This window comes from Paroedura picta, chromosome 1 (genome assembly GCF_049243985.1).
Source record: "Paroedura picta isolate Pp20150507F chromosome 1, Ppicta_v3.0, whole genome shotgun sequence".
Taxonomy (NCBI): domain Eukaryota; kingdom Metazoa; phylum Chordata; class Lepidosauria; order Squamata; family Gekkonidae; genus Paroedura; species Paroedura picta.
This window is the reverse complement of record NC_135369.1, coordinates 202,648,350-202,676,342: the sequence shown is the minus strand read 5'-3', so window position 1 is coordinate 202,676,342 and position 27,993 is coordinate 202,648,350. Positions and strand designations below refer to the sequence as shown.

The window sequence follows — 27,993 nt, the reverse complement described above, 5'->3', positions numbered from 1 at the left end:
TCCTGGAATTACAGCTCACCTGCAGAGTATAAAGATCAGCTTCCCAGGCAGAAAGGGCTACTTTGGACAGGGTTGTGGTAGAGAAAAAACATTTAAGGCTTCCCATACAGGTTGTTGTTGAATGGAAAGACTCGAGGCCTACTGCACAGGGTTGTTGTGCAGATGAAACAGGAGACAAAAGAACCAGTTTTGTCTGCAGAATAACACTGTGCAGTGGCCTCAGATCTGCATAGAGTACAAAGAAAAAAGACACATGGCTTGGCTGCGTCAAATTCAAATTCAAAAAACCTTTAATGGCATATAAAACATGAGAACAAGGGTAATTCATAATTGTCTAACCCCCGGCCAGAGCAGTATTTTAAGTGAGAAGGGGCTTTTCTGTGTCAGGCAACTGTTTGGCAGAAGGGGAAAGCCCCCCCTCAAAAGGAAGGCCCTCAGGCTCCCCTGCGTTGCTCTCAGAAATACCTCCCTCCCCTCAGTCAGGGCCTGTCAGAGGCTCCTTTGCAGCAGGCCTGAAGGGAGGGGGGAGGGAGCGCACTCTCCAGCCTCCTGCCAGCTCTGTCAGGGTTCTGAGGCAATTTGCATTTGGACTTGACAGTTAGGACAGCCTTGGGGCGAAAAGGGCTGGCACAGCCTCTGTTCTCATCCCCCTTGGCAGCCCTGCTGACCTCCTCTCCCTCTGGTGGTCAGGAGCAGACTGGCAGCCAGACTGGGCTGGGTGAATGGAATTTTGGTCTGTCCTGGTGATGGGCCAATAGGAAGGCGCTTTGCGCCTTCCAATTGGCCCCTCCGCTTGTCAGTCCAGGGCCAAGGGACCAATTGTTGCGCCCCCCCCCCCCCATCATGGACTGAGCCCACCCGAACACCCCTTACTGTTTTATTAATAGGGAAAAGATGATCTGGAAGTAGAGTTGAGTATTGTAGTGGCCAAGTGTGCAGATGAAAACCAAGGCTGGCTGAGAAGAGCTCCAAGAGGACCTCGACAAACTGGGTGAGGATGTGACAATGCAGCCCATGAACTTCAGTGCTGGTAAGACAGAATGAATGTGGAGCAGAAAATTTTAAAAGTTGGGAATCTCTCGGGTTCTGCTCTCTTTGCAGATTTAAACTCTTCCCGCACATAGAGGTGAAAGCCAGAATGAACTTCTCATTTAGGAGGTGAACATGCCATTTTCAACAGCTGTGATTACTCGTGAGCCAGGCCAACTTTTGGCTCACCTTCACTGTTTCCCACCTTCCATCCCACTGTATCCTACACAGCCCCCCTCCAAAAAAATTGTTTCTTGGGGTCAGTGGGTTTGCACGAAGAACATGGGAGTAAAGTGGGGGTGGTCTGACTCTGCAGTGGGAGGGAGGATTTAGCAGAAATCACTGCACACCGTTCCCAAAAATGGGCAGTCCCTAAAGTCTTTAGAATGGCATGGCTGGTTATAGGCCAGGAGTCCAGATGGTACGGAATAGCAAGGAATGATTACGCTTGATGACTTGGATGTTTGCTTCTATTAATCCAGCCTAAAATTATATCGCTATGGCCTGGGTAGCCCAGAATAGCCTGAGTTCAGATTTCAGAAGCTAAGCAGTGTTGTTTCTGGTTAGTGTTTGGATGGGAGACCGCCAAAAAAGTCCAGGGCCATCACCGCATGGAGACAGGCTCAAATCAAATACTCTTTATTAAGGTACTAGACCAGTGATCAAATTACAAAGTACATAAAAGAATAATTGATAAAATAGTATAAAATTTGAAACATTCCAGCTATAAGAATCAGCATTATAATTTTAAAACTCACAAGCATTATTATTATTATTATTATTATTATTATTATTATTATTATTATTATTATTATTATTATTTCGATTATTATTTTGATTATTATTTCGATTATCTCAAGCAATTGAGACTATAACTACCTAAGTTGCTCCGAATCCACTGAGCTCTTCCTCGTTTTGATAGCTCTCCAAGCAAATCTGTCCACAACAGAAGTTATTTCTGTGCGTTTGTCTGACAACATGTCTTTGATCGCCTCCGAGTTGGACTTATTCTTTGGGGATGGTATAAATTCTTTCCTGAATTGATCGTATAGCCTACATTGGAGTAATACATGTTCAGATGTCTCAATGCTCCCATCCTGGCAGATGCATAAACGATCGCAGATGGGTATTTTTTTTAATAAGCTTTCCCTAAAAGCGGATGGAAGCATGTTATATCGTAGGAGCGTAAATGATCTATGATCTGGGGAAACGAGATTGGATAAATAAGGTAATGGCCTCAAATTATTCAGTGGAGGCATTGGAAAAAGTGGATTTTTTACTTGATTGAAGTCTTGTTGGCGGTGCCAAGAATCCAAGATTCTTTGTTTTATTGTCTCCTTTGCTCGGTCAAAACCAAGAGACAGTATTAACTGTTTGGATAAAACATATGAGCAAAGTTTTTTTTCTCAAGAGTGGATATCCACGGCACAATCAAAGAATCAGACATCATTAGATAAAGCAAACCCTTTGTGGAAAAAAGCAATTTTAACCAGTACATGGATGTACATATCCAAATTCTGGTCTGGACAGTATACATTCCTGTTTCCACCCGGATTGCAGCGTTGGAAATGCTGGTTGTTACTTGGAGCAGGGATCTTAAAAATTTAGCCTGGGTCTTTTCTAGGCTGGAAATATTGGCATTTATACACAATGGGGCCCCATACATCATCTGTGCTAGAGGTTTTGCCTTGAACAGCTTAAGGGCTGCGGGAACATTACGCCCACCTTTGTGCCAGAAGAATTTCTGAATGGTACCTGAGCTTCTCTGGGCATTCAAGGAGATATGTGATATATGGGAGTTTCTACGGCCATTTGATTGGAGCAGTACTCCCAGATATTGGTAAAATCTGACCTGTTCTATGGGTGATGAGTTGAGACACCATATATATGTTTTAGGCTTGTTACCAAAAACCATAATCTTTGTTTTTGAATGATTGACCTCTAGCTGATTCATTCGGCAGTAAGTAGCCAGCAGAACCAAGGCCCTTCTCATTCCATTTGGCATTTCTGATAATAGGACAGCATCATCTACATACAGCAGTGGCAAGATATGTTTGTTAGCTAATCTGGGGGATGTAATTCAGTATTCCAGAAATGTATATATAAAGATTTAAACAATAGGGGTGATAGGACACAACCCTGCTTGACTCACATGGAGGCAGGCAATGGTAAAGCAGCTCTGAAGGCCTCTTGTCAGGAAAACCCTATGGCAGCCTTACTCAACTTTTTAACCATTGAGAAACCCCTGAAACATTCTTCATGCTTTGAGAAACCCCGGAAGGGGCATGATAGTGCAGAATATGGTTGGGAAGCAGAGTTGTGCACACACCCTCCCATGGCCACTCCCTTTCCTAACCCATCATTGGCCACTTTGGGAGGGGGGGAAGTCAATATGACCCAATGTGGTCATTTCACCGTATAAATGTTCGACAAAGGTTTTAGAATATATAAAATATAAAAACTCCCCCCCCATTTGGGAAACCCTCCCTGGGCCATCAAGAAACCGCAGAGTTTCATGAATCCCTACAGGGTTGCCATAAGTCTCCTTCTGGCCATTAGACTAGCAGGGTATCACATCAGCATCAGTGTGTCCGCTTTGAGTACAGTTCGTCAGCCAGTTGCGAGACCATCTTAAGGGACTGAGACACTTGGGTAACAAAAACTCATGGCCGAATGTCTTGCTGGGTTGAGCTGGCCAGAGATTCCGTAGAGGCTGACAGTCATGGAGCTCTGACCATGACCCATTCTCCCAGCAGGCTGATGGGTAGGCGGAGCTTGACCTGGTGTCGCTCCGTCGTCACGGGTGGCCTGCTGTTGTGGTTGCCTCCTTGTGGTTGGTGGGCCAGAGGTGGTTGGATCCGCCTGTGTTTTACCTATGCTCATTTTGCATAACAACAAAGCAGTGGCCACATTTATGCTCAAAAGATCAATTCTGTGTCCGTTTCCTCTGTACTCCCGGAAACTGTTCCCTGCAATGCAACGGAAACTCACGGTCAAAAGCCTTGTTGGGTTGTTTGCTGTGGCTTAGTGAAGCATCTCTAGTCCCGGGTTCAATGGCCAACATCTCCAGTTAAGAAGGCCCACGTGGTAGATGATGCTTGAGATCCTGGAGAGCTTCTGCCAGCCTGAGTAGACAATATCAGCCTTAGAATCATAGAATCATAGAGTTGGAAGGGACCTCCTGGGTCATCTAGTCCAACCCCCTGCACTATGCAGGACACTCACATCCCAATTGCTCATCCACTGTAACCTGCCACCCCCTTGAGCCTTCACAGAATCAGCCTCTCCATCAGATGGCTATCTAGCCTCTGTTTAAAAATTTCCAAAGATGGAAATTGACAGACTGATGGTCTGATTCAGAATATGGCAGCTTCGTGTGTGTTCAAGGTATGTTGTATTAACATCACTCTCCATTGACTACACGTCTGTTTACACGCAAGCAACAGTGACTAGAAGAGAAGGTTTGTCCTCCCCCCTCCCCCCTTGTTTGAGAAGAGCTCTGCTTTAGGCAGAGGGAGATCCATTTTGAATTCTCACCATGTAACAGCTTAGGTGCAGAGCTCCTCTAATGAGCCATAGGAAGCTGTGCATTTTTCTTGTTTTATCTTCCAGTATCTCCTACCCCAATCGTTCTAGTAAAATAGTCTTTTTTATCCTTTAATACTGCCTCATCTGATCTCATCATTTAACTCTGCTAATGTTATTTCAATTGCTATTGCTACTTTTACACAAAATATACACAACATTAATGAATCCATGCAAAATGACCTGCCTGCTGATGCAAACCCATCTCATGGGGACAGGTGATAGTCCACATCCTAACCGCCCCCCCCCCCCAACCTGGTGTTTGTTTAAAGCTCCTTCAGAGCATTTTAAGATTGAGGTTGCTGGGCTATATGGGACCCAGTAAAAGGGAAGCATCCTGCAACACCGAGCCGCCCTAAGTAGAACTGTAGGATGCCATTGTACAATGCAAAGCCGGAATGAAACATCTTCCAGAAAAGCAGAAATTCTCTCCAGCTGGGACACGGTCCAGCAAATGAGCGGAGATATTGCCTGGCATGCGAGCCAATGTTCCATAAATACAACATGTGCGCTTCTTCCCAGTCACGTTGTATATTCGAAGCCAAAACTATTTATATAGCTGGGAAAGAGGAAGTCACAGATGGAAAACACTTGCTGCAAAAGGGAACTGTTACCTAGAGAAGCAGTCCCAAACCCCCAGTCCAGGGACTGGGACCAGTCCGTGGATCAGTTGGTACCGGGCCACAGATTCTCCTCATCCTCCTCCCCTACTGCTGCCTCGGGGGCTGCCCTGCCACTCTGCCCTGGCTCACCTTTAGTGCTCTCCGGCGGCCGCCATGGCTGGGGCTCCCCCTCAGCGTGGCACTGCGCAGCTGCTGCTGGCAGCGCCCCCCAGTGGGCGGCAGGAAGTCAGAGGTGCCGGTGGGAATGCAAGTGGAGCAGGGGCTCAGGCGGCGGTGGAGACATCCCTCGGCAAAAGACTACCCCTCCCCGGCCCTCAGTAAAATTGTCAAGCGTTGACCGGTCTCCGGTGATAAAAAGGTTGGGGACCACTGACCTAGAGGACAGTTCCTCAGCTTGTGGGTCCAGATCCACAAATCGGAAACGATGTAGACAGAGTTAGATTGACAAATGTTAATGGAAAAATTAATAGGACTGGGAAGGGGAAGGGGAGAGACAGAGAGAGAGAGAACTACGCATTTAGCATAGTTCTATCCTACATTAATGGCCGTGGCCCTTAAAATCTTGGGAACTGTAGCATAGTGTGGGTGCTAAGAATTGTCAGAAAGCTCTATCCCTCTCAATCATGTACACAGAACTAGAACTCCTTGCCCAGGTAAGGAAAAGGAATGCTATTAAACTAACACATCTGCCATGGGGGTGGGGTTGTTGTTGGTTTTGCCCTCAAGTCAAATCACAGGCAACATACAGGGATACCTCATGAGGTTTTCAAGGGAAGAGATGTTCAGAGATGGTTTGCTGTTGGGATTGCAATCTGCAAGTATTTTGGTGAAGTCAGCCTTGAAGAGCTGTTGTTAAGCTGCTTAAGCAGCTGAGCTGCACCTATGTGCTCACTAGTACACCTAATGAGGTTGCACTGAGGTTGCAGTGGAAAAATCCCAGCACATGCCTGAGAGATCTCTTTGTTTAAGCTGGGCTCCCGACCACTCCCGAAAAAGAATGTGTGTGCGAGTGTGCATGCACTCTAAAGCAAGCAGCATCCTTCGTTAGGCTCTCTGCTCTCTACATGTAGCCTGCCTGTAGCCTAATCACAAAAGGCTTGCTATTTTTTTCTTTGTAACTACTCTTTACGTTTTTGTACTCTATTACAGTATGGGGGTAGGATCTTAAAAGGTGTAGCAACTTCAATAACGGAAAGAAATGTATAAGATTTGATAAAAAAAATTCCCAATTTTTTTGGGGGGGAGGGGGTTGAGAGGCATGCTTGGTGCGCCAACTGGTGGATGGGATTTTTTTTTCTGCCTCTATAGACCAACACATATTCATTGGTCCAGGCAGCTTGCTATTTTTTTAAAAAAAAAACCATTTCAGGGAGAAGGGAAAGGGAGGTGGGCACGAGGGTGGGCGCTGGAGACAAAGATCATGCTATGTCAGGCCACTTTGGTTACACACAGCCATTTCCCTAGTGGTTGCTCTCTTCCCTCTCGCGCAATATAGTTGCACTTTAAAATGGCTAGCTCTTTAAAATGGAGGATATAGCTGCCGGTTTGCTGCTGGAACACTGGGGGCCGTTCCGCATTCGTCCAAAATAGCACAATGGTTACTAATAAAAACGCTACAGTTTTGCCGTTATGCACAACGTCGTTGACAATCTGCAACACTCCTGAAACCGATCTGCAAAAAGCGCTTCGTTGTAGCGCTTTGAGGGAAATCCCAAAAAGTGGATTCACCCTCCGGAAAGCGCTACACTCTTGCAACCAATCTGCAACACTAGCGGGAAAGTTCTGTGCGTTACCACTGTTGCGGTTTCTGCAAAGTCCCTCCCCCTGGCTCTCTCCTCTGATCTTCCGGCGAAGCGATCGCGATTTTTTTTTTCTCCGAGCGAGCAGAGATCAACGCACCGGCGAGCCTTCGTTTACCCAGGGAGGCTTCCCTGGCTGCAGTCCCTCTGTTTAAAGTCACCAAGCACAAGCATCATAGAGGCCCGTTTGCTGGTTTATTTTCCCTTTATTTTTCACACTGTTTTCGGCTGAAAATCGCGCCCGTGAGGGGGGGATTTTTTTTTTTCACTCGGGGGGAGCGTGGCAACGATGAAACGGCAGCTCAAACACCACCTGCCAGCTGGATGGGTCTCTCCGTTGCAAAGAATCAACGCAGATTCGTTGCAACAGGCGTTTTTTTTTTTTTTAACCTTTATTAAAGGGAAAGGGGCTGTTTGGGAGCATGCTAACGGCCGCCCATTGGCTGCTTGACGGCCAGGGGCGGGATGAGCTCGGCAATAGCGCTTCCTTTCTAGCGATTTTTGCCGAGACCAGAAGCCTGTGGGAAACGATAGAAACGCAACTGGATTCCACTACAAAGGCAGGTATGCATAACGACGAATTCCACTATTTAAAATGGCGATTTTTCGTTCAGCAAACAATTTGCTACATGGATCCCGGTGCGGAATGGCCCCCATTATTGTGAGTCCAGGACTTCCTGGAGCAACCTTCAGCTCCTTAGTGCATTCAAAGCATGTGTTTAATAAGAAAGCATTTGGTTAGATCTTTTTATTTGCGATGCCTCTTTTAGGGACGTTATATTAATGAGGCCATGAATTTTTACTGTGCGTATCTCTTTTCTTTTATGTGTTGTCAACTCTATTGACTGTGTTTTTTGTCAGCCCCTCTAGGATCATCATAATGAAACTGAGGGATTGACAGCCACGGAGGACAATAAATGTGCTTGGCTTTGGGAATCAAGGGAGCGAGTGGAGCCAGGTAGAACGCGAGCCTCACTGCTTCTCCTACAATCTCGAGCTTAGATTACAACACTAAATACTTTGACATACCCTGGACTCAACAAGGACAAAGGTTGTTTTTTATCTCACTATGCATGCTAACCTTGTTTAACTTGTATGTGGTTTAATAATTAACAATTGGCCCATGGTTGTGTGAATTTTGTTTTGTATTTTCTGTCACAGCTTTAATGGGGCGGTGTTGGCACGGACAGAGAGCCTGCCAGGGGCGGTTCGATCGAAGGATCGAACTAAGAATGCTGGGGGTCCCGAAATTTGGGGCGGCTTGGAGCAAGTTAGGCCACGCAGCTGTGTGGCTGGAAACTTGCAGAGCCAGGTGGCCTATGTGGGCAGAGGAGGTTTGCACCTCTCTCTGCCACAATAGGTTGGATCACCTCCTGATATTATGGCCAAGTGGCAAGGGAGACTTGTACAACAAAAGGGGAATGCAAGGGACTCCCTGGTGCCACTGTGGCAGGTAGTTAAGTGAAAAGGTGCAGGCTCTGGTTTCGTGCCAAGTGTTGGGCCAACAATGTTGTGTAAAATAAAGCTGTGGCCATATATTAAGCCAGCAAAGTGCCCTTAGTCATCATTTCCCACCCCGAAAAGCCCCAACTGCAAGTCAATGCATATCTAGCTTTCAACATGCAGCCTGGGTCTGTAGGTTCCAAAAGACTATCTTCTTCTTCTATACATGCCTGCCTATCAATTGAGATTTTCCACTGAACACTTTATCTGCTCCTGTCTTGACAAGACTATGGGACAGAAGGACAAAGCCACGGATCACATGCTCATCAGAGGATTACTCCCCCCCCCAAAAAAAAGAAAATCTGTAGCTTCGCATTTAAACAATGCCATACCAAATGACCTAAATGCACCATTGTTTGTCTTCACAGTTGAGCAACAAGGACAGGGTCTTCTTTGTAGGGGCACCAACCCCTTTGGCGTTCCCTCCCCATGGCGGCCAATCTGGCAGATTTATTAGCACAGCTGGAGCCACAGATGTATGATTTAAGCATTCTATTTCCTCCCACAACTGGCTGCTAGAAACAACAGTTCACAATATGTCCAAGAGGATTCCAAGAGAGTGCAACCAGGGGGAAAACTCTGAAGGAGAAATTGAAATGGGACCTTAATTAGATGGCAGACCATGGGCCATTCCACACCCAGAAAATGTAGTGAAAGAGTTACCTCTTCCAGAAGCTTTTTTAAAAATGTTTTCATGACATCATCAGCAACCAGGGCCATTCCGCACTGGGATCCATGTAGCAAATTGTTTGCTGAACTAAAAATCGCCATTTTAAATAGTGGAATTCGTCGTTAATCAGTAGCTATTTTAATTGGCAACCATTGTGCAATTTTGAAGGAGTGTGGAAAGCCCCTGGATTTAAATTCTGGGTGGAAAAGTACCGCGTGGATACTAGGAGACTTTTTCCCCAGCAAGAGTAGGGAGATGGCAGTCTACAAGGAGCAGTGGAAAGGAGACTTGACAGTGATGTCCCAGGAGGACAAGAGCAGTATAATTGCCATGTTACCTCCTGGGATGGAACATCTGAAGTTCATGCAAAGGCAGAATTTGTCCATCAATAACCTCCACTAGTGACTGTACTTTCTCACTATCAGCTCTGCATACCCATGTGAATAATCACTTCAGGAATTTCCACACCAGAGATGGGCGGATCCATGAATGTCTAGCATGCAGTACGGAAATTCTCCTTGCACTCAGTGGAATTAATGTGGCTAATGAAAAAATCCATTACAATTAGAGCATGAAGAACTGCAACGCAAAAATAGCCTTCTATGGGGACAAGAACCAGTAGGACACAGCAGTCAGGGTGTCAAGCAATGTTCTAGGCAACCCAGGTTCAAATCTCTTCTCTGCTAGAACTCGGGACTCTTCTATGAGCTACTCGGAGGAAGGGCAAGATTCAAATGTAGATAATAAAACTAAACAAGTTCATATGTAGACCTGCTCAAAATGGGAAGAAACCAAGGAAGCGTTAGCAAGGGAATCGCCAAGAGAGGAGACTAGAGAACAAGGTGAACACGATCTGCTTACAGTGGGAGAGACAATACAATGACCAGCCCTGACCTGACACTTGTGGCAAAAAGAAGACCTACAAGGAAAAGAAAATGGCCTGTAACCATAATTTTCAGAAGATTATTGTTTTAAAACAAAACCCATACACTGCCCTGAGTTTTTAAATATGGGGTGGAATAGACACCCCCAAATAAATAAATACACACCAAACCCCCAAGACTTTTGTCAGAAAGCTTGCACAGCTTGGAGGCTAGTCAAACAACATTTCACATTCCAAACCTTTCAGGTGTTTCAAAGTTGCAATGATGGACTGAAAGAAGAAATGGGGTATAAAAAGCTAGTAAAGGCACTTTGTTATTACCAGCTGACCTACAACAGAAGCCCTCGGCATTTAGTGAAACCCTGGGGTTTCCTGGCAGTCCTGGAAGGCTTTCCCAAATGGCTAAATTTGATTAACATGTCCCGTGGGTCACTAGAGTGAACTTCCTTCATTGCACGCCAAGAAAGAAGGCAGGGGGAAGGAAGAGAGAGCAGAGTCAACTTATCCACCCGGGCCGGTAGACACAGTGCCGAGAGCCCATGATATTTTTATATCACCACCAAAATGTTTTAATTTATTTTACAATCGTGGGGGGGGGGGGGGATTAACTTTTAGGGTCAAAGAAAATGTTTTAACTTTCTTTCTCCCACTGGAAAAAAATGAATTTGAATCATAGAATCATAGAATCATAGAATCATAGAGTTGGAAGGGGCCATACAGGCCATCTAGTCCAACCCCCTGCTCAACGCAGGATTAGCCCTAAGCATCCTAAAGCATCCAAGAAAAGTGTGTATCCAACCTTTGCTTGAAGACTTCCAGTGAGGGGGCACTCACCACCTCCTTAGGCAGCCTATTCCACTGCTGAACGACTCTGACTGAGAAAAACTTTTTCCTGATATCTAGCCTATATCGTTGTACTTGAAGTTTAAACCCATTACTGTGTGTCCTTTCCTCTGCAGCCAGCAGAAACAGCATCCTGCCCTCCTCCAGGTGACAACCTTTCAATTACTTAAAGAGGGCTATCATGTCCCCTCTCAACCTCCTTTTCTCCAGGCTGAACATTCCCAAGTCCCTCAACCTATCTTCATAGGGCTTGGTCCCTTGGCCCCAGATCATCTTCGTCACTCTCCTCTGTACCCTTTCAATTTTATCGATGTCCTTCTTGAAGTGAGGCCTCCAGAACTGCACACAGTACTCCAGGTGTGGTCTGACCAGTGCCGTATACAATGGGACTATGACATCTTGTGATTTTGATGTGATGCCTCTGTTGATACAGCCCAAAATGGCATTTGCCTTTTTTACCGCTGCATCACACTGCCTGCTCATGTTTAGTTTACAATCCACAAGTACCCCAAGGTCTCGTTCACACACAGTGCTACCTAGAAGCGTATCCCCCATCCAGTAGGCATGCTTTTCATTTTTCTGACCCAGATGCAGAACTTTACACTTATCTTTATTAAATTGCATCTTGTTCTCATTTGCCCATTTTTCCATTGTGTTCAGATCTCGTTGAACTCTGTCTCTATCTTCCGGAGTATTTGCCAGTCCTCCCAATTTGGTGTCATCTGCAAACTTGATGAGTAGTCCCTCCACCCCCTCATCTAGATCATTAATAAATATGTTAAAAAGTACCGGGCCGAGCACCGAACCCTGAGGTACCCCGCTACTCACCTCTCTCCAGTCTGATGAAACACCATTGACAACAACTCTTTGAGTGCGGTTCTCTAACCAATTCCCTATCCACCTAACGATCTGAAAATCCAGATTGCAGTCCTTCAACTTATCCATCAGAATTTGGGGGGTCCTTGGAAAACCTATTACATTTTTACCTAAAACAGAAAAAAAAATAGATTGTTGACATACTTAAACTTATAGCAAAAATATTTTAATCTTAATATGATTGTGGTGGAAGGGACCCACAAAGGCACAAATGCCTAGGGCTCACGAGACTCATAGCGTGGCCCTGGGCAAAGAAATGGAACTGGAGCAGCCGTCTGAAGCTGCCAGAGCCCAGCAGCCGTTTGCAGTTCCAGAACTTTGGGGGCTGCTTGCTTCTCTTCTCACTACGTCGCTTCAACTGACCTGGTCAGGTCGGGTGATGAATCCTGATCGAGGAAACTGCTCTAGATTTAGCGGTTTTTCTGGAAGGAGCAAGTCAAGGACAATTGGAGCAGGTTTGTGGCCAGGGGGAGATTTCGCCCCGGGAGGGGGGGGGGGAGACTGTGGCTCACTTGCCGTCTCTGTTGGCCATTCCGCACTGATTCTTTGTAGTAGGAGTGTGGCAAATTGAATTTGCTACTAATTTGCAGTTATGCACAACGTCGTTGACAATCTGCCACACTCCTGAAACCAATCCACAAAAAGCGCTTCGTTGTAGCACTTTCAGGAAATCCCAAAAAGTGGATTCACCCACCGGAAAGCTCTACACTCTTGCAACCAATTTGCAACACTAGCAGGAAAGTTCTGTGCGTTACCATTGTTGTGGTTTCTGCAAAGTCCCTCCCCCTGGCTCTCTCCTCTGATCTTCCGGCGAAGTGATCGCCATTTTTTTTTCTCGGAGCGAGCGGAGATCAACGCACCGGCGAGCCTTCGTTTACCCAGCGAGGCTTCCCTGGCTGCAGTCCCTCCCTAGAGCTGTTTAAAGTCACCAAGCACCAAGCACCACACAGCCCCATTTGCTGGTTTATTTTCCCTTTATTTTTCCCTTTATTTTCAGCCGAAAATCGCGCCCATGCGGGGGGGGGGGTATTTTCTTTTCACTTGGCGTGGCAACGATGAAACGGCAGCTCAAACACCACCTGCTAGCTAGATTGGTCTCTCCGTTGCAACGAATCAACGCAGATTTGTTGCAACGTGTTTTTTTTTTTAAACCTGCCTTAAAGGGAAAGGGGCTTTTCGGAAGCATGATAATGGCCGCCCATTGGGTGCTCGTTTGATTGATGCCCAGGGGCAGGACAAAGCTCGGCAATATTGCTTCCTGGCTAGTGATTTTTGCCGGGACCGGAAACCTGTGGGAAACAATAGAAACGCAACTGGATTTCACTACAAAGGCAGGTATGCATAACGACGAATTCCACTATTTAAAATGGCATTTTTTCATTCCACAACCAATTTGCAACATTGATCCTGGTGCGGAATGGCCCTGTGTGTTGCCCTGGATCTCCCAAAAGAGTCTCCAAGTTCTGGCTGAAGGCACAAGCCTTGTAGCCCAGTGATACCCTACCATGGTACTATTTGAGCCAACCCCTAGATACTGGGCTCTCTGTACTCTAATTTCCCTTACTTGTGTGTTTCTTTACTTCAGGGATTTTTTTTCCTGTTCTGCATGTGATTTTGTTTTTCTCATAGTCCGCTCAATATTACATTGCTTTATGTCCAGCATAAAAACCTGCAGTTTAAAGCCTCTTGTGGCGCAGAGTGGTAAGCAGCCGAAATGCTGTCTGAAGTTCTGCCCATGAGGCCGGGAGTTCGATCCCAGCAGCCGGCTCAGGGTTGACTCAGCCTTCCATCCTTCTGAGGTCGGTAAAATGAGTACCCAGCTTGCTGCTGGGAGGTAAAACGGTAACAACTGGGGAAGACACTGGCAAGGCCACTCTGTATATTGAGTCTGCCATGAAAATGCTGGAGGGCGTCACCCCAAGGGTCAGACGTGACTCGGTGCCTGCACAGGGGATACCTTTACCTTTAGTATTGAATTGAGCACAAAACAACAGAAACAGAAACTAGTGAAATGAACATGGCTGGATTTTACTGTGGACTGGCCAAATACACTTGCAAGCAATTGCTAAATGATTGGATGGAAAGCATATTATTCAGCATGTCTGGAAGGATCCTTGAAAATCCACCCATTGTGGCGTACACCCCTGCCCCATCCAGTATAAAGAGTTCTGGCCTCCTGCCACTCACCTTGTCATTCCTAGGTATGGCTGTCTGTCCAAGTCAGGTTCCTGACATCACCGCTTCAAGCCAGTAGAACCTGGAAGACCTTGAACCTCCGGTCCTTGGGAAAGAGCCAGGAAGCGAGAAAGTGACAGATTTTTGTCCACAACAAGGATCTTCCCCTCTTAGACCCCAGAAGGACCTTCTGAAAGCCCACCTAGTTTCCAAGCAAAATTCCTTGCCCACGCTGGAGAAGTCAGAGGCTGCCAAGAAGATATGGTCCTTTCCCTCTTTCCCGGAGGTCCACCCTGCATTTCCCTCATACAGCTGGCATTCCACCTCTGACTTGACGAAGGAGATCGTGGCTACTGAAGGAGTCCTTCAGAAGGTTTCAGGGATCTCTGTCAAGAGCAAAGCACAATCTCTCCAGTCCATGAGCCTTTCACAGGAGACAAATGGAGATGTTTTTGAGTTGCTAAAACCATATGAATGCTGATGAAGCTGCCTAAAGCTGAATCAGACCCTTGGTCTGTCAGGGCCAGTCTGTTGAGGCAGGCCGTAGCTCTCCAGAGTCTCAGAGGGAGGTCTTACCTCACTGCATTGTTGTGAGGATATAAGGGAGGGGAAGAGAGTGAGGCAAGCTCACGGGCCCCCATTGGGGAGAATGGCAAGATATCAGTGAGTGACATTTTTTACAGCATCCTGGGGTAAATCCTTGACCATTGGGCCTAGTGGAGCGGTTGGGGAATTGCGGATCTGGACATAATGGTCCTTTGCCCCCTCTTTTAGATGGCAATATATATTTCACATGGAAATCTGTGACTGACACTACCTGGGCTTTCAGTTCCTCTGCAGCAGGCGCACCATGCAGCTGCTACCCTGCAGAACGATTATTGCAAAGCTGGAAGAGTGGCAGACCGACCCCCGACCCACCATCCGCTGGCTCAGCCTGCACGGCCTGGGAAACATGGCTCTTCATGCACAGAAGGTAAAAGGCGCCCGGAGGGTCTCATCAGCCTGTTTTTGAGCTGCTAAAACCATATGAGTGCTGATGAAGCTGCCTACAGCTGAATCAGACCCTGGGTCTGTCAGGGCCAGTCTATTCAGGCAGGCAGTGGCTCTCCAGAGTCTCAGATGGAGGTCTTTCACATCACCTGCTGCCTTTCCCTGTTAAACAGAGATGCTGGAGACCCTGTTGGCCTTAAAGGAACTGCTCACAAAGAGTCAAAGCAGGCAGAGCCAGCTTGGTGTAGTGGTTAGGAATGCGGACTTGTAATCTGGTGAGCCAGGTTTGATTCCCTGCCCCTCCTCCACATGCAGCCAGCTAGGTGATCTTGGGCTCACCACAGCACTGATAAAGCTGCTCTGAACCAACTCTTCTTCTTCTTCTGTTCTGACTGAGCAGGAATATCAGGGCTCTCTCAGGCTCACCTCCCTCGCAGGGTGTCTGTTGTGGGGAGAGGAAAGGGAAGGCGACTGTAGGCTGCTTTGGGACTCCTTCAGGTGGAGAAAAGCAGCATAGAAGAACCAGCTCTTCTTCTTTTTCTTCTGAAGCTGCAAGCTGGATAGAGGCTGTGACTAAGTAATAGAGCTTGATGTGCCAAAGGCCCTAGCAGTTACATTCTCTAGCATCTCCAACCGAAAGGATCATGTCGTAGGTGATGTGAAAGACCTTTGACTGAGGCCCTGAAGACCTACTGCCAGTCTGAGTAAATAACAATGACCTTGATTGACAGGGTGGTGTAATTCAATATGTTTTATTTAAGTTCTCTCTTTTTCACCACCATACTAGCAAGATTTCAGAGGGAATTTAAAGTTTTGTAAACATTGACTACTCCCTTCCTCCCCTTTATAAGTTTACAAAGCAAAGGAGATCAGGAGACCAGATCTGTGGCACTTCCTAGCCTCTCAGTGCTACTGGAACCAAAAACTACATACAAGTCTGCAGCCATCTCTGTATAGTTACTGTACACTTTGGGGGAAGAGGAAGAGAAGAACTAATTCAATATGAAAGCTAGCCTGGACCATCGAGGCAGAAATTCACTTAGATCAAGGGGGATGGGGTGGGATCAACAGAGCCAAGATGCCACAAAATATGAGAGGCGTAATCGATAATATTGTGAATGCCCTGACCCAGATGGCCCAAGCTAGCCTGATCTCAACAGATTCTTGGCAGCTAAGTAGGATCAGCCCTGGTTAGGACTTGGATGGGAGACCAGGGTTGCGAAGCAGAGGCTGGCAAGGACAAAACACCCCCAAATCCTCTTGCCTTGTAATCCCTACAGAGTTGCCGATTCAGCTATGACTTGATGGCAGCTTCCACTGTTAATACCACCAGGATATATACAAGAAAATGCAGAATGGGTCATTTTTCATAATAGCAATGGCTGGAAGTAATGTTTTGTCCCTATGGTGTTTAAATACAAGGGCCATAGTGGGATAGAAATCCATAGTCCTGGTTAAGTCTAGATTGCAGCAGGTTCCTTTCAGGAATTTCAATCCAGAGCTTCTTTGAAAGTTTCCTAATTAAAGAATGGTCCTAGCAGATGATGGTGATGAAGGACCAGAAAGACACATCTTGGGTGCCTCTTGGGTGCAAAGGAAAACAGATCTTTGTTAGCCTCCTCTGTGTCTGGTGCCCCTGTGGCAGGCCGACCCATTCCCTATTCTTCTTTGCCACAGGTCAAACGGCTAAATTCCTTGGTCCTCAAAATGCTGGAAGGCTTGAAGGCCGTGAAGGAAGCCATCCGAGCTCTTGGCAATCTGCTCAGCCGCCATCGGAAAAGAGCGTACCTGGGTTCCAGCTGTGTTCGAATTGCCGAGCAGCTCCTGCCTCTGCTGAGAGACGTGAGGCCACTGGGGAGACGGAGACATAGGGAAATAAAAGGTCATGTCCACTTGGAATAGGTGTGTCTCCAACACCCATGGAATCGTGGCTCTGCTCCTTCCACAGAGGAGTGGAATCTGAAGGAGCAGAGGAGGCCCTAGGTGGGCCCCTAGCTTTCCCCTGCCACTCTGCACACACCAGGGGTGGTTTACGCATCACCCACCAAGTAAATGAGGCTGCCTTATGGGGAATCATACAGGTCCAGTGGGGTTCAGTGTTATCTACTCAGAGTAGCAGCGACTCTCCAGAATCACAGGTCTTTCACATCACGCCCTACCTGGCTCCACTCGCTCCCTTGATTCCCAACGCCAAGCACATTCATTGTCCTCCGTGGCTGTCAATCCCTCTGTTTCGTTATGATGATCCTAGAGGGGCTGACAAAAAACGCAGTCAGCAGAGTTGACAACATATAAAAGAAAAGCTGCCAGAGCCCAGCGGCCGTTTGCAGTTCCAGAACTTTGGGGGCTGCTTGCTTCTCTTCTCATTACATCGCTTCAACTGCCTTGGTCAGGTCGGGTGAGGAATCCTGATCGAGGCAACTGCTCTGGATTTAGTGGTTTTTCTGGAAGGAGCGAGTCAAGGACAATTGGAGCAGGTTTGTGGCCAGGGGGAGATTTCGCCCCGAGGGGGGGGGGGAGACTGTGGTGCACTTGCGGTCTCTGTGTGTTGCCCTGGATCTCTCCAAAGGGTCTCCAAGTTCTGGCTGAAGGCACAAGCCTTGTAGCCCTGTGATATCCTCTTCCCCACACAATTGTGCTGAACATGGACCTTACATTGGGAATGGGCTGGGTATAGGGTTGCCACATCCCCCTGGCTACTGGGGAGGCATTGCAGGAGGGGCATCTACATCCCCCCGGCCACTGGTGGGTCCTTCAGGACAGGAAACGCCTAGAAGTTTTGACACAGAGCTTCAGTGGGGTATAATGCCCTAAGGTTTAGTCTACAGAGTAACTGATTTCTATAGTCTGGAGATGAACTGTCATTCCAGGGGGATCCCCAGGTCCCACCTGGAGGCTGGCATCCCTAGCCAGGTACCACCTAGATGCTTGATGGAAGGAGAAGAATGCAGTCTAAAAGATATGCATGATTCTCTTACAGATCTGAGACGGCAAGTCCAAGAGGGGCGGAATACAAATAAAATGTTAAAATAAATAAAGTCAAATACCACTCTCTAGCCCAGTGGTTCTCAATCCAGTGGCGAAGATTAACAACATTTAAGGTGGGGTATAAGCTTTCAGATGCACACGGAAGCATCTACCCAGCCTTCAACTCTGTTGGTCCTAAAGGTCCCACTGGGCTCAAACTTTGTTCTACTGCAGAGGTTCTCAACCTGGGGGTCGGGACCCTTTGAGGGTCGAATGGCCCTTTCACAGGAGTTGCGGCAGGACAGGCAGCATGGCTGGGGGGCACCATCCACACAACAACCTTGCGGGGTAGATTGAGATAGAACATTCCTCTGTCTGGAGCAGCGGAAAAGAGCGAGATCGGCTTGGTGGGACAAGAGGCAGAACTGAACTGAGAAACCCCGGGGAGGGGGGGGGACCAATTGATATACAATCCTGAACAATGGATCTTCACGCCATGGGTCAGTTTCGGTTTAATTTCTGTGAAAGAACACTTGCTTAATTTTATGGTTGGGGGTCACCGTGACATGAGGATCTGTATTAAAGGGTTGCAGCTTTAGGAAGGTTGAGAACCACTCTACTCCTGCTTTAGACCAACATGGCTACACACCTGAATCTATCTTGTTAGAATGTATTATGATGCACCTACCATGGTACTATTTGAGCCAACCCCTAGATACTGGGCTCTCTGTACTCTAATTTCCCTTACTTGCGTGTTTCTTTACTTCAGGGACTTTTTTCCCCCTGTTCTGCATGTGATTTTGTCTTTCTCATAGTCCGCTCAATATTACATTGCTTTATGTCCAGCATAAAAACCTGCAGTTTAAAGCCTCTTGTGGCGCAGAGTGGTAAGTAGCCGAAATGCTGTCTGAAGCTCTGCCCACAAGGCCGGGAGTTCGATCCCAGCAGCTGGCTCAGGGTTGACTCAGCCTTCCATCCTTCTGAGGTTGGTAAAATGAGCACCCAGCTTGCTGCTGGGGGGCAAAACGCTAACAACTGGGGAAGACACTGGCAAGGGCACCCCGTATTGAGTCTGCCATGAAAACGCTGGAGGGCGTCACCCCAAGGGTCAGACGTGACTCGGTGCCTGCACAGGGATACCTTTACCTTTAGTATTGAATTGAGCACAAAAGAACAGGAGCAGAAACTAGTGAAATGAACATGGCTGGATTTTACTGTGTGAACTAGCCAAATACACTTGCAAGCAATTGCTAAAGGATTGGATGGAAAGCATATTATTCAGCATGTCTGGAAGGATCCTTGAAAATCCACCCATTGTGGCGTACACCCCTGCCTCATCCGGTATAAAGAGTTCTGGCCTCCTGCCACTCACCTTGTCATTCCTAGGTATGGCTGTCTGTCCAAGTCAGATAGAGGCTGTGACTGAGTGGTAGAGCTTGATGTGCCAAAGGCCCCAGCAGGTACATTCTCTAGCATCTCCAACCAAAAGGATAATGTCGTAGGTGATGTGAAAGACCTTTGACTGAGGCCCTGAAGACCTGCTGCCAGTCTGAGTAAACAACAATGACCTTGATTGACAGGGTGGTCTGATTCAATATGTTTTATTCACGTTCTCTCTTTTTTACCCCCGTACTAGCAAGATTTCAGAGGGAATTTAAAGTTTTGTAAACATTGACTACCCCCTTCCTCCCCTTTATAAATTGACAAAGCAAAGGAGATCAGGAGACCAGATCTGTGGCACTTCCTAGCCTCTCTGTGCTACTGGAACCAAAAACTACATACAAGTCTGCAGCCATCTCTGTATAGTTACTGTACACTTTGGGGGAAGAGGAAGAAGAGAAGAACTGATTCAATATGAAAGCTAGCCTGGACCATCGAGGCATACATTCACTTAGATCAAGAGGGGTTGGGTGGGATCAACAGAGCCAAGATGCCACAAAATATGAGAGGCGTAATCGATAATATTGTGAATGCCCTGACCCAGATGGCCCAAGCTAGCCTGATCTCAGCAGATTCTTGGCAGCTAAGTAGGATCAGCCCTGGTTAGGACTTGGATGGGAGACCAGGGTTGCGAAGCAGAGGCTGGCAAGGACAAAACACCCCCAAATCCTCTTGCCTTGTAATCCCTACAGAGCTGCCGATTCAGCTATGACTTGATGGCAGGTTCCTTTCAGGAATTTCAACTCAGAGCTTCTTTGAAAGTTTCCTCATTGAAGAATGGTGACTGACCAGTCATAATGGTCAGTAATACCATTATTGACCATTATTACTGACCATTACGACCATAATGGTCCTTTGCCCCCTCCTTTAGATGGCAATATATATTTCACATGCAAATCTGTGACTGACACTACCTGGGCTTTCAGTTCCTCTGCAGCAGGCACACAATGCAGCCGCTACCCCGCAAAAACATTCTTGCCAAGCTGGAAGACTGGCAGACCGATCCCCGACCCACCGTCCACTGGCTCAGCCTGCACTGCCTGGAAAACATGGCTCTTCATCCACAGAAGGTAAAAGGCGCCCGGAGGGTCTCATCAGCCGGTTTTTGAGTTGCTAAAACCATGTGAGTGCTGATGAAGCTGCCTACGGCCCATAGTGGGATAGAAATGGTCCTGGTTAAGTCCAGATTGCAGCATGTTCCTTTCAGGAATTTCAACCCAGAGCATCTTTGAAAGTTTCCTCATTAAAGAATGGTCCTAGCAGATGATGGTGATGGACGAGAAAGAGGATGAAGCATGCATCTTGGGTCCCTCTTGGGTGCAAAGGAAAACAGATCTTTGTTAGCCTCCTCTGTGTCTGGTGCCCCTGTGGCAGGCCGACCCATTCCCTATTCTTCTTTCCCGCAGGTCAAGTGGCTAAAGGCATTGGTCCTCAAAATGCTGGAAGGGTTGAAGGCCGAAGAAGAGAGGACCATGAAGGAAGCCATCCGAGCTCTTGGCAATCTGCTCAGCCGCCATCAGAAAAAATCGTACCTGGGTTCCTGCTGTGTTCGAATTGCCGAGCAGCTCCAGCCTCTCCTGAGAGACGTGAGGCCACTGGGGAGACAGGGACAGAGGGAACCAGGCTTGCAGGCAAAAAATGGCTCCTTTGAAGGCTGGACTCTGAGGCATTGTACGATTTTGAAGTCCCACCTCCAAACCTCCAGGAATATAACCAACCCAGGGGTAGCTAACCTCCAGGTGGAGCCTGGAGAGCTCCTGGAATAACAGCTCACCTGCAGAGTATAAAGATTAGCTCCCCAGGCAGAAAGGGCTACTTTGGAGAGGGTTGTGGTAGAGAAGAAACATTTAAGGCCTCCCACACAGGTTGTTGTTGAATTGAAAGACTTGAGGCCTACTGCACAGGGTTGTTGTGCAGATGAAACAGGAGACAAAAGAACTAGTTTCGTCTGCAGAAATACATATGGCTTGGCTGTGTCTAACCCCTGGCCAGAGCAGTATTTTAAGTGAGAAGGGGCGTTTTTGTGGCCTCCCTGTCAGCCAACTGCCAGTAGGGGAAAGTCCCCCCCCCCTCAAAAGGAAGGCCCTCAGGCTCCCCTGCGTTGCTCTCTGAAGGAAAATGCCTCCCTCTCCTCAGTCAGGGCCTGTCAGAGGCTCCTTCGCAGCAGGCCTGAAGGGGGGGAGGGGGAAGAGCACTCTGCAGCCTTCTGCCAGCTCTGTCAGGATTCTGAGGCAAAGTGACAGTTGGACATGACAGTTAGGACAGCCTTGGGGCGAAAAGGGCTGGCTCAGCCTGTGTTCTCATCCCCCTTGGCAGCCCTACTGGCCTCCTCTCTCTGCGGTGGTCAGGAGCAGACTGGCAGCCAGACTGGGCTGGGTGAATGGAATTTTGGTCTGTCCTGGTGAGGGGCCAATAGGAAGGCGCTTTGCGCCTTCCTATTGGCCCCTCCACTTGTCAGTCTGGGCCCAAGGGGCCAATTGCTGCCCCCCCTTCACAGACTGAGCCCACCCCAACACGCCTTACTGTTTTATTAAGAGGGAAAAGATGCTGTGGGTGCTGCTCCAAGATGGTTGCCACAGGAGGTGGAGGCAGTCACAAAATGGCTGCTGTGGCTCACCTTCAGTCATACAGTGAAGGACCTTGTGCTGCTGACAAGGTGACATTATTAAAAACCTGCATCCCCAATCAAATATCCAATGGCCAATCAGAAGTCCTGCTGGGCCACAACCCCACCTAGCCCCACCCACTTTCTAAAAACACTTTCCAAGAGGCAGAACAGATGTGGACAATGTTCATAAACACCACCTCTGTACCAAGTCACACTCTCTGAGACTAACTAGCCTACCTCACTGCATTGTTGTGAGGATATAAGGCAGGGGAAGAGAATGAGGCAAGCTCACTTGGGCCCCCATTGGGGAGAATGGCAAGATGTCAGTGAGTGACGTTTTTTACAGCATCCTGGGGCAAATCCTTGACCGTTGGGCCTAGTGGAGCAGTTGGGGAATTGCGGATCTGGACATAATGGTCCTTTGCCCCCTCCTTTAGATGGCAATATATATTTCACATGGAAATCTGTGACTGACACTACCTGGGCTTTCAGTTCCTCTGCAGCAGGCGCACAATGCAGCTGCTACCCTGCAAAACAATTATTGGCAAGCTGGAAGAGTGGCAGACCGACCCCCGACCCACCGTCCGCTGGCTCAGCCTGCACGGCCTGGGAAACATGGCTCTTCATCCACAGAAGGTAAAAGGCGCCCGGAGGGTCTCATCGGCCTGTTTTTGAGCTGCTAAAACCATATGAGTGCTGATGAAGCTGCCTACAGTTGAATCAGACCCTTGGTCTGTCAGGGCCAGTCTATTCAGGCAGGCAGTGGCTCCCCAGAGTCTCAGACGGAGGTCTTTCACCTCACCTGCTGCCTTTCCCTGTTAAACAGAGATGCTGGAGACCCTGTTGGCCTTAAAGGAACTGCTCACAAAGAGTCAAAGCAGGCAGAGCCAGCTTGGTGTAGTGGTTAGGAATGCGGACTTGTAATCTGGCGAGCCAGGTTTGATTCCCTGCCCCTCCTCCACATGCAGCCAGCTAGGTGATCTTGGGCTCGCCACAGCACTGATAAAGCTGCTCTGAACGAACTCTTCTTCTTCTTCTGTTCTGACTGAGCAGGAATATCAGGGCTCTCTCAGGCTCACCTCCCTCACAGGGTGTCTGTTGTGGGGAGAGGAAAGGGAAGGCGATTGTAGGCTGCTCTGAGACTCCTTCAGGTGGAGAAAAGCAGCATAGAAGAACCAATTCTTCTTTTTCTTCTGAAGCTAGGATCAGCCCTGGTTAGGACTTGGATGGGAGACCGGGGTTGCTAAGCAGAGGCTATCAAGGACAAAACATTCCCAAGTCCTCCTGCCTTGTAATTCCTTCAGAGTTGCCGATTCAGCTATGACTTGATGGCAGCTTCCACTGTTAATACCACCAGAATATATACAAGAAAATGCAGAATGGGTCATTTTTCATAATAGCAATGGCTGGACATAATGTTTTGTCCCTATGGTGTTTAAATACAAGGGCCATAGTGGGATAGAAATCTATGGTCCTGGTTAAGTCCAGATTGCAGCAGGTTCCTTTCAGGAATTTCAACCCAGAGCATCTTTGAAAGTTTTCTCATTAAAGAATGGTCTTAGCAGATGATGGTGATGAAGGACCAGAAAGAGGATGAAACACGCGTCTTGGGTGCCTCTTGGGTGCAAAGGAAAACAGATCTTTGTTAGCCTCCTCTGTGCCTGGTGCCCCTGTGGCAGGCCGACCCATTCCCTGTTCTTCTTTCCCGCAGGTCAAGCGGCTAAAGGCCTCAAAATGATGGAAGGGTTGAAGGCCGAAGAAGAGAGGACAGTGAAAGAAGCCATCCGAGCCCTTGGCAATCTGCTCAGCCGCCATCGGAAGAAATCGTACCTGGGTTCCTGCTATGTTCGAATTGCCGAGCAGCTCCGACCTCTGCTGAGAGACGTGAGGCCACTGGGGAGACGGGGACAGAGGGAAATAAAAGGTCATGTCCACTTGGAATAGGTGTCTCCAGCACTCATGGAATCGTGGCTCTGCCCCATCCACGGAGGAGTGGAATCTGAAGGAGCAGAGGATGCCCTAGGTGGGCCCCTAGCCTTCCCCCGCCATTCTGCACACACCAGGGGTGGTTTACGCATCACCCACCAAGTAAATGAGGCTGCCTTATGGGGAATCATACAGGTCCGTGGGGTTCAGTGTTATCTACTCAGAGTAGCAGTGACTCTCCAGAATCACAGGTCTTTCACATCACCTCCTACCTGATTCAGCCCTACTTTCCCCCTGGGCAAATTTCCTCTTTGTCAAGCACACTTCAAGAGCTGGAGCAAAGGGGGAAAGGGTGGAAGGGAAGGTCCCACATCCCCAGAATGCATCCTGGGTCCCCCAGTGTGGTGCCAGGGGTGCTATGACACCTGCCAGTACTTCTCTGGGTGCTCACTGAGCTTTTCCAGAAGTAGGCATGGGTATTGCATGACAGGCCTTGGCCACTCTCAGGCTGGGCTTGAAACTGGCTGCCTTTGTCCAAGCAGAAGGGCTTTCCCTGACTGCAAGGACAGGCAGCCACTGGCGGGTCTGTTCAGAGGTGGCTGGCCGTTGCCTGCCTCTGCTCAGCAACCCTGCCCTCCCTTGGTGGTGGTCTCGCCCTCAAGGCCTAACGGGAGATCTGGTCAGATCTGGCAAGCCTGGGCCTTCCCAGTCAGGGTGGTTTGATTTCATCGGTTCCAAAATGCAGATATACCATGTATGTTTTAAATGGTGAGGCGCCCTTTGCGTTCCTGTAAGGGACGAATGGTGGGGTACAAATGATGTAAATAACCGGTCAATGAGTTCTAAGCAAGATTTCTTTCTGTGCAGGGCCGGGAAGGAGTGCGTGCTGCGGCCATCGGCCTCTTTGGAAAGCTCCTCCACAAACTCCGGCCCAGGCACAGGTCCCAGATGAAAGAGCAGATCCTCTCCCACATGGTCTCTTTCCTGCTCCATCTACAGGAAACCAGCCTGGACGTGGTGGAGGTCAGAGCCAACCCCACCCCCTGCTCTTTCTCTGGGCAACATCCTTTGAGCCTGCCTGCAGTCCCTCCTTCTTGTTGAATGCGAGCAACTTCTCTGCTCTGCGGAATGAGTCCTTCCTCTCTCTCCCTGTCTCTCAGTCCTGATCTTGTACTCCAGATTAGGAAATCCCTGGAGATTCGGGGTGGAGCCAGAGGAGGGCCACGTTTGGAGAAGGAAGAACCTCAATAAGGTGCATGGCCCTAGACTCCACTTTCTGAAGCTGCCATTTTCTCCTCCAAGGAGACTCATCTCTTTGGCCTGGAGAACAGTCGCCATTCCAGGTCTCCAGTCCCCACCTGGGAGATGGCGATCTTCAAGTTTGGTGCTGTTTATTTTGCTTTGTTTTTATCTAGCACTTCCTGCTTGGGGCTCAGAGAAGCAGACTCTTGTGCATTCTCTGAAAATATCCAAATGCCTCCTTTTTGACTTCTGACAGCTCGCAAGCGGAGAGGGCTGGATCCTGCAGATACATCCCTCTAGTAGTGGGTAAGAAGCCTTCTACTGATGCAAGTGTTGGAAAGCCCAGTCTCTAGTGGAACTACATTTGGGCATCACGTGGCTACCCCATCGAGGGGTCTCAAGGCCAGAGATGTTCAGAGGTGGTTGGCCTTCGCCTACCTCTGCCCAGCGGCCCTGTGATGGGCTTCCTTGGTGCTTTCTCATCCATGTGGCCTGTCCTGCTTAGCTTGCACACTCTAAGAAGCTTGGGCTTGCCTAGGCTACTCAGTCTGCTTCTGATAAACGCACACATTAGGGCTGCGGAAAGCCCAGGGCTACATCCGTTCCCATGCAGGGCTCGCTCATCCACTGCGTAAACCCGGGTGACCGCCTAGGGCACCAGAGCTGGGGAGGCAACTCAAGAGCTAGGGGGCCACAGGCAACCCCAGGGTGTGGTGCCCAAAGGGAGCTGAGCAAGCATCCCTCCTATGCTTGCCTACCACCCCTGCTTAGAAGGAAATCCTAACCGCCCTGAGCCTCCGGGGAGGGCGGTATATAAGTATGATAAATAAATAAATACTGTGTTCAATGGGATTCACTTTCACTTAGGATTGCAGCCCTCTTCCCGTGAAGGGAATTTGCACAGGATGGGCCTATGTCGGGGGCCTAGCATGCTGCTTTAAGCATCCTCGCATCCCAGTCCTACTTTCTGAAGCCCCTTTCTCCCTCCCTTTTTGATGTTCAGAACTGTGAATGGACCTTAGCCCGGTGCAATGACCTCATGGGCTGGAAGCTTCTGGAGCAGTTGGATGTCATGGCCCATTACGACAGCCAGGAAGCCCTGAGCCAGATCTCCAGGCACCTGGTGAGTGAAGAGGGGGTGGACGTCTTTCATCTGCTTTAGGAGAGAGCAGGGAGCCTGGCAGATCCTGTCCATGTCCTGCCCACGTCATGAGTCTGCCAGGATTTGGCTCTTTCATGCCAGAAAAGAGGAGTTGGTTTTTGTACCCCACTTTTCACTACCTGAAGGGGTCTCAAAGCAGGTTACAATCGCTTTCCCTCCCTCTCCCCACGACAGACACCCTGTGAGGGAGGTGAGGCTGAAAGATCTCTGACAGAGATCTTGGTCCAAACAGCACTACCAGAGCTGTGACGAGCCCAAGGTCACCCAGCCAGCTGAATGTGGAGGACCGGGGAAGCAAACCCAGCTCTCCAGATTAGAAGTCACCTCTCTTAGCCATTACACCATGCTGGCTCTCCAAGCTGTCTTTGATCAGCCCCACTTTCTGAAGATTTCTCTGGAGCTTCTGGGCAAAGTCACATGGGGCCAAGCAAAGCATTCCAGACATCCTTGCCCCATGCACTTAGCATGACATGCTGGGCCAGTTCTCCAAGGAGGGAAGGACCAAGAGGAGGGAAGTCCCCATGCACTGATTTTCAGTTGCTGCTGGCTGTGAGGCAGCAGACACACTTCAGTCAAGAAAATGGCAGTGAGGAAACGACTCATACCCCCCAGCCCCTAACTCAATCCAACTCCCCCCCCCCATTAACTGTTTAAAAACAACCCAACAGAGCTATTTGGCAACCCCATGAAGTTACATGGGTGATGAGCTGGCCCTGCCCCTTCCGCAGATGGGGGCATCACCCAACCCCGTCCTCTTTTGGTGCCCATGGAGGAAGGCCCACTGGTACGGTTGCCAGCCCTGGGTTAGGAAACACATCGGCTCATTCCACACATGCTGGATAATGCACTTTCAGTGCACTTTAGAAGTGGACTTTCCCCAGCGGCGAAAGCAGATTGAAAGTGCATTATCCAGGGTGTACAGAATGAACCCCGGAGATTTTGCGGGGAGCGGAAGGGGAGGGCCTCAGCAGGGTATAAAGCCATCTTGTGTTTCCTCCAAAGCAGAACTGATCCTGGTCATCTGGAGATAAAGGGTCATTGCTGTAAATATCCAGGCGCCACCTGGAAGTTGGCATCCCTACCCAAAGGGCCGCTGACCCCTGGCAATCGCTAGGTCCCATCCCCTATTACCAACTTTCCTTCTAATGTACACATAGAGCTGCTCTGTCAAGTGTCACTGCAGACATCATTAAAGGCAAGATGTAGGGAAGGAACTATCCTGGCAACTCGCCACCTGGGCTGGTTTTGATTCCAGGGCTTCTCGGTTTGGAGGGGGATCCAGAGCCATCTGTGTCCAGCGCAGCAGCTGTCTCCCTGCACCAAGTGAGGCTCTTGCGTCTGCTGGGAAGGGCATTTTGCTGCCTCTCCAGGTCGGAGGAAGAGAAGCCGCGCTTTGAGGACAGCCCTTTCAGGAGGAAGAGAAGCCTGGAAGTCTTTGAAGAGTTGTATTATTAAATGTTTAAATTATATTAATATTATATTATTAATAAATACAGTATATTATATATATTATATTATATATATTATATATATATTATATTATGAAGTATTATGTCATTATATGTTATATTATTGTATTATATTATGAATATGTTATTATTAATACATTATATTAAATTGTATTAAACTGCTTTTGTATGACTAAAATATACTACTTTTTTGGGACTCCATC

General features: G+C 48.3%; 1 protein-coding gene and 2 long non-coding RNA genes across 4 annotated transcripts; 2 read left to right on the top strand and 1 right to left on the bottom strand.

Annotated features, from left to right (window-relative positions):
• Positions 1 to 11,746: 11,746 nt before the first annotated feature.
• On the bottom strand, positions 11,747 to 17,302 carry LOC143823017 (uncharacterized). Of its 2 annotated transcripts, XR_013226371.1 has the most exons (4): positions 17,136 to 17,302; positions 14,189 to 16,827; positions 13,999 to 14,092; positions 11,747 to 11,921 (listed from the first exon to the last, which is right to left on the bottom strand). It is a non-coding gene; the product is annotated as an uncharacterized LOC143823017 (long non-coding RNA). The 2 variants fall into 2 exon arrangements; XR_013226363.1 differs by having other exon boundaries at positions 13,999 to 16,827.
• Positions 17,303 to 20,944: 3,642 nt separating this feature from the next.
• Positions 20,945 to 25,083, top strand: LOC143826978 (maestro heat-like repeat-containing protein family member 6). Its single transcript, XM_077316111.1, has 5 exons — positions 20,945 to 20,969; positions 22,484 to 22,627; positions 23,703 to 23,875; positions 24,785 to 24,940; positions 25,078 to 25,083. Exons 3-5 carry the CDS (start codon positions 23,726 to 23,728, stop codon positions 25,081 to 25,083), a joined length of 312 nt encoding a protein of 103 aa, XP_077172226.1. The 5' UTR covers positions 20,945 to 20,969; positions 22,484 to 22,627; positions 23,703 to 23,725.
• A 264-nt stretch (positions 25,084 to 25,347) lies between these two features.
• LOC143822984 (uncharacterized) lies at positions 25,348 to 27,757 on the top strand. Its single transcript, XR_013226353.1, has 3 exons — positions 25,348 to 25,465; positions 26,163 to 26,282; positions 27,577 to 27,757. It is a non-coding gene; the product is annotated as an uncharacterized LOC143822984 (long non-coding RNA).
• Positions 27,758 to 27,993: the final 236 nt, after the last annotated feature.

Excerpts from the sequence above, each read along its gene's own strand:
- LOC143826978 (XM_077316111.1), top strand. The coding sequence starts at position 23,726 with ATGATGGAAGGGTTGAAGGCCGAAGAAGAGAGGACAGTGAAAGAAGCC. Across the intron at positions 23,876-24,784 it reads TCCGACCTCTGCTGAGAGAC|GGCCGGGAAGGAGTGCGTGC; the intron begins GTGAGGCCACTG and ends CTTTCTGTGCAG.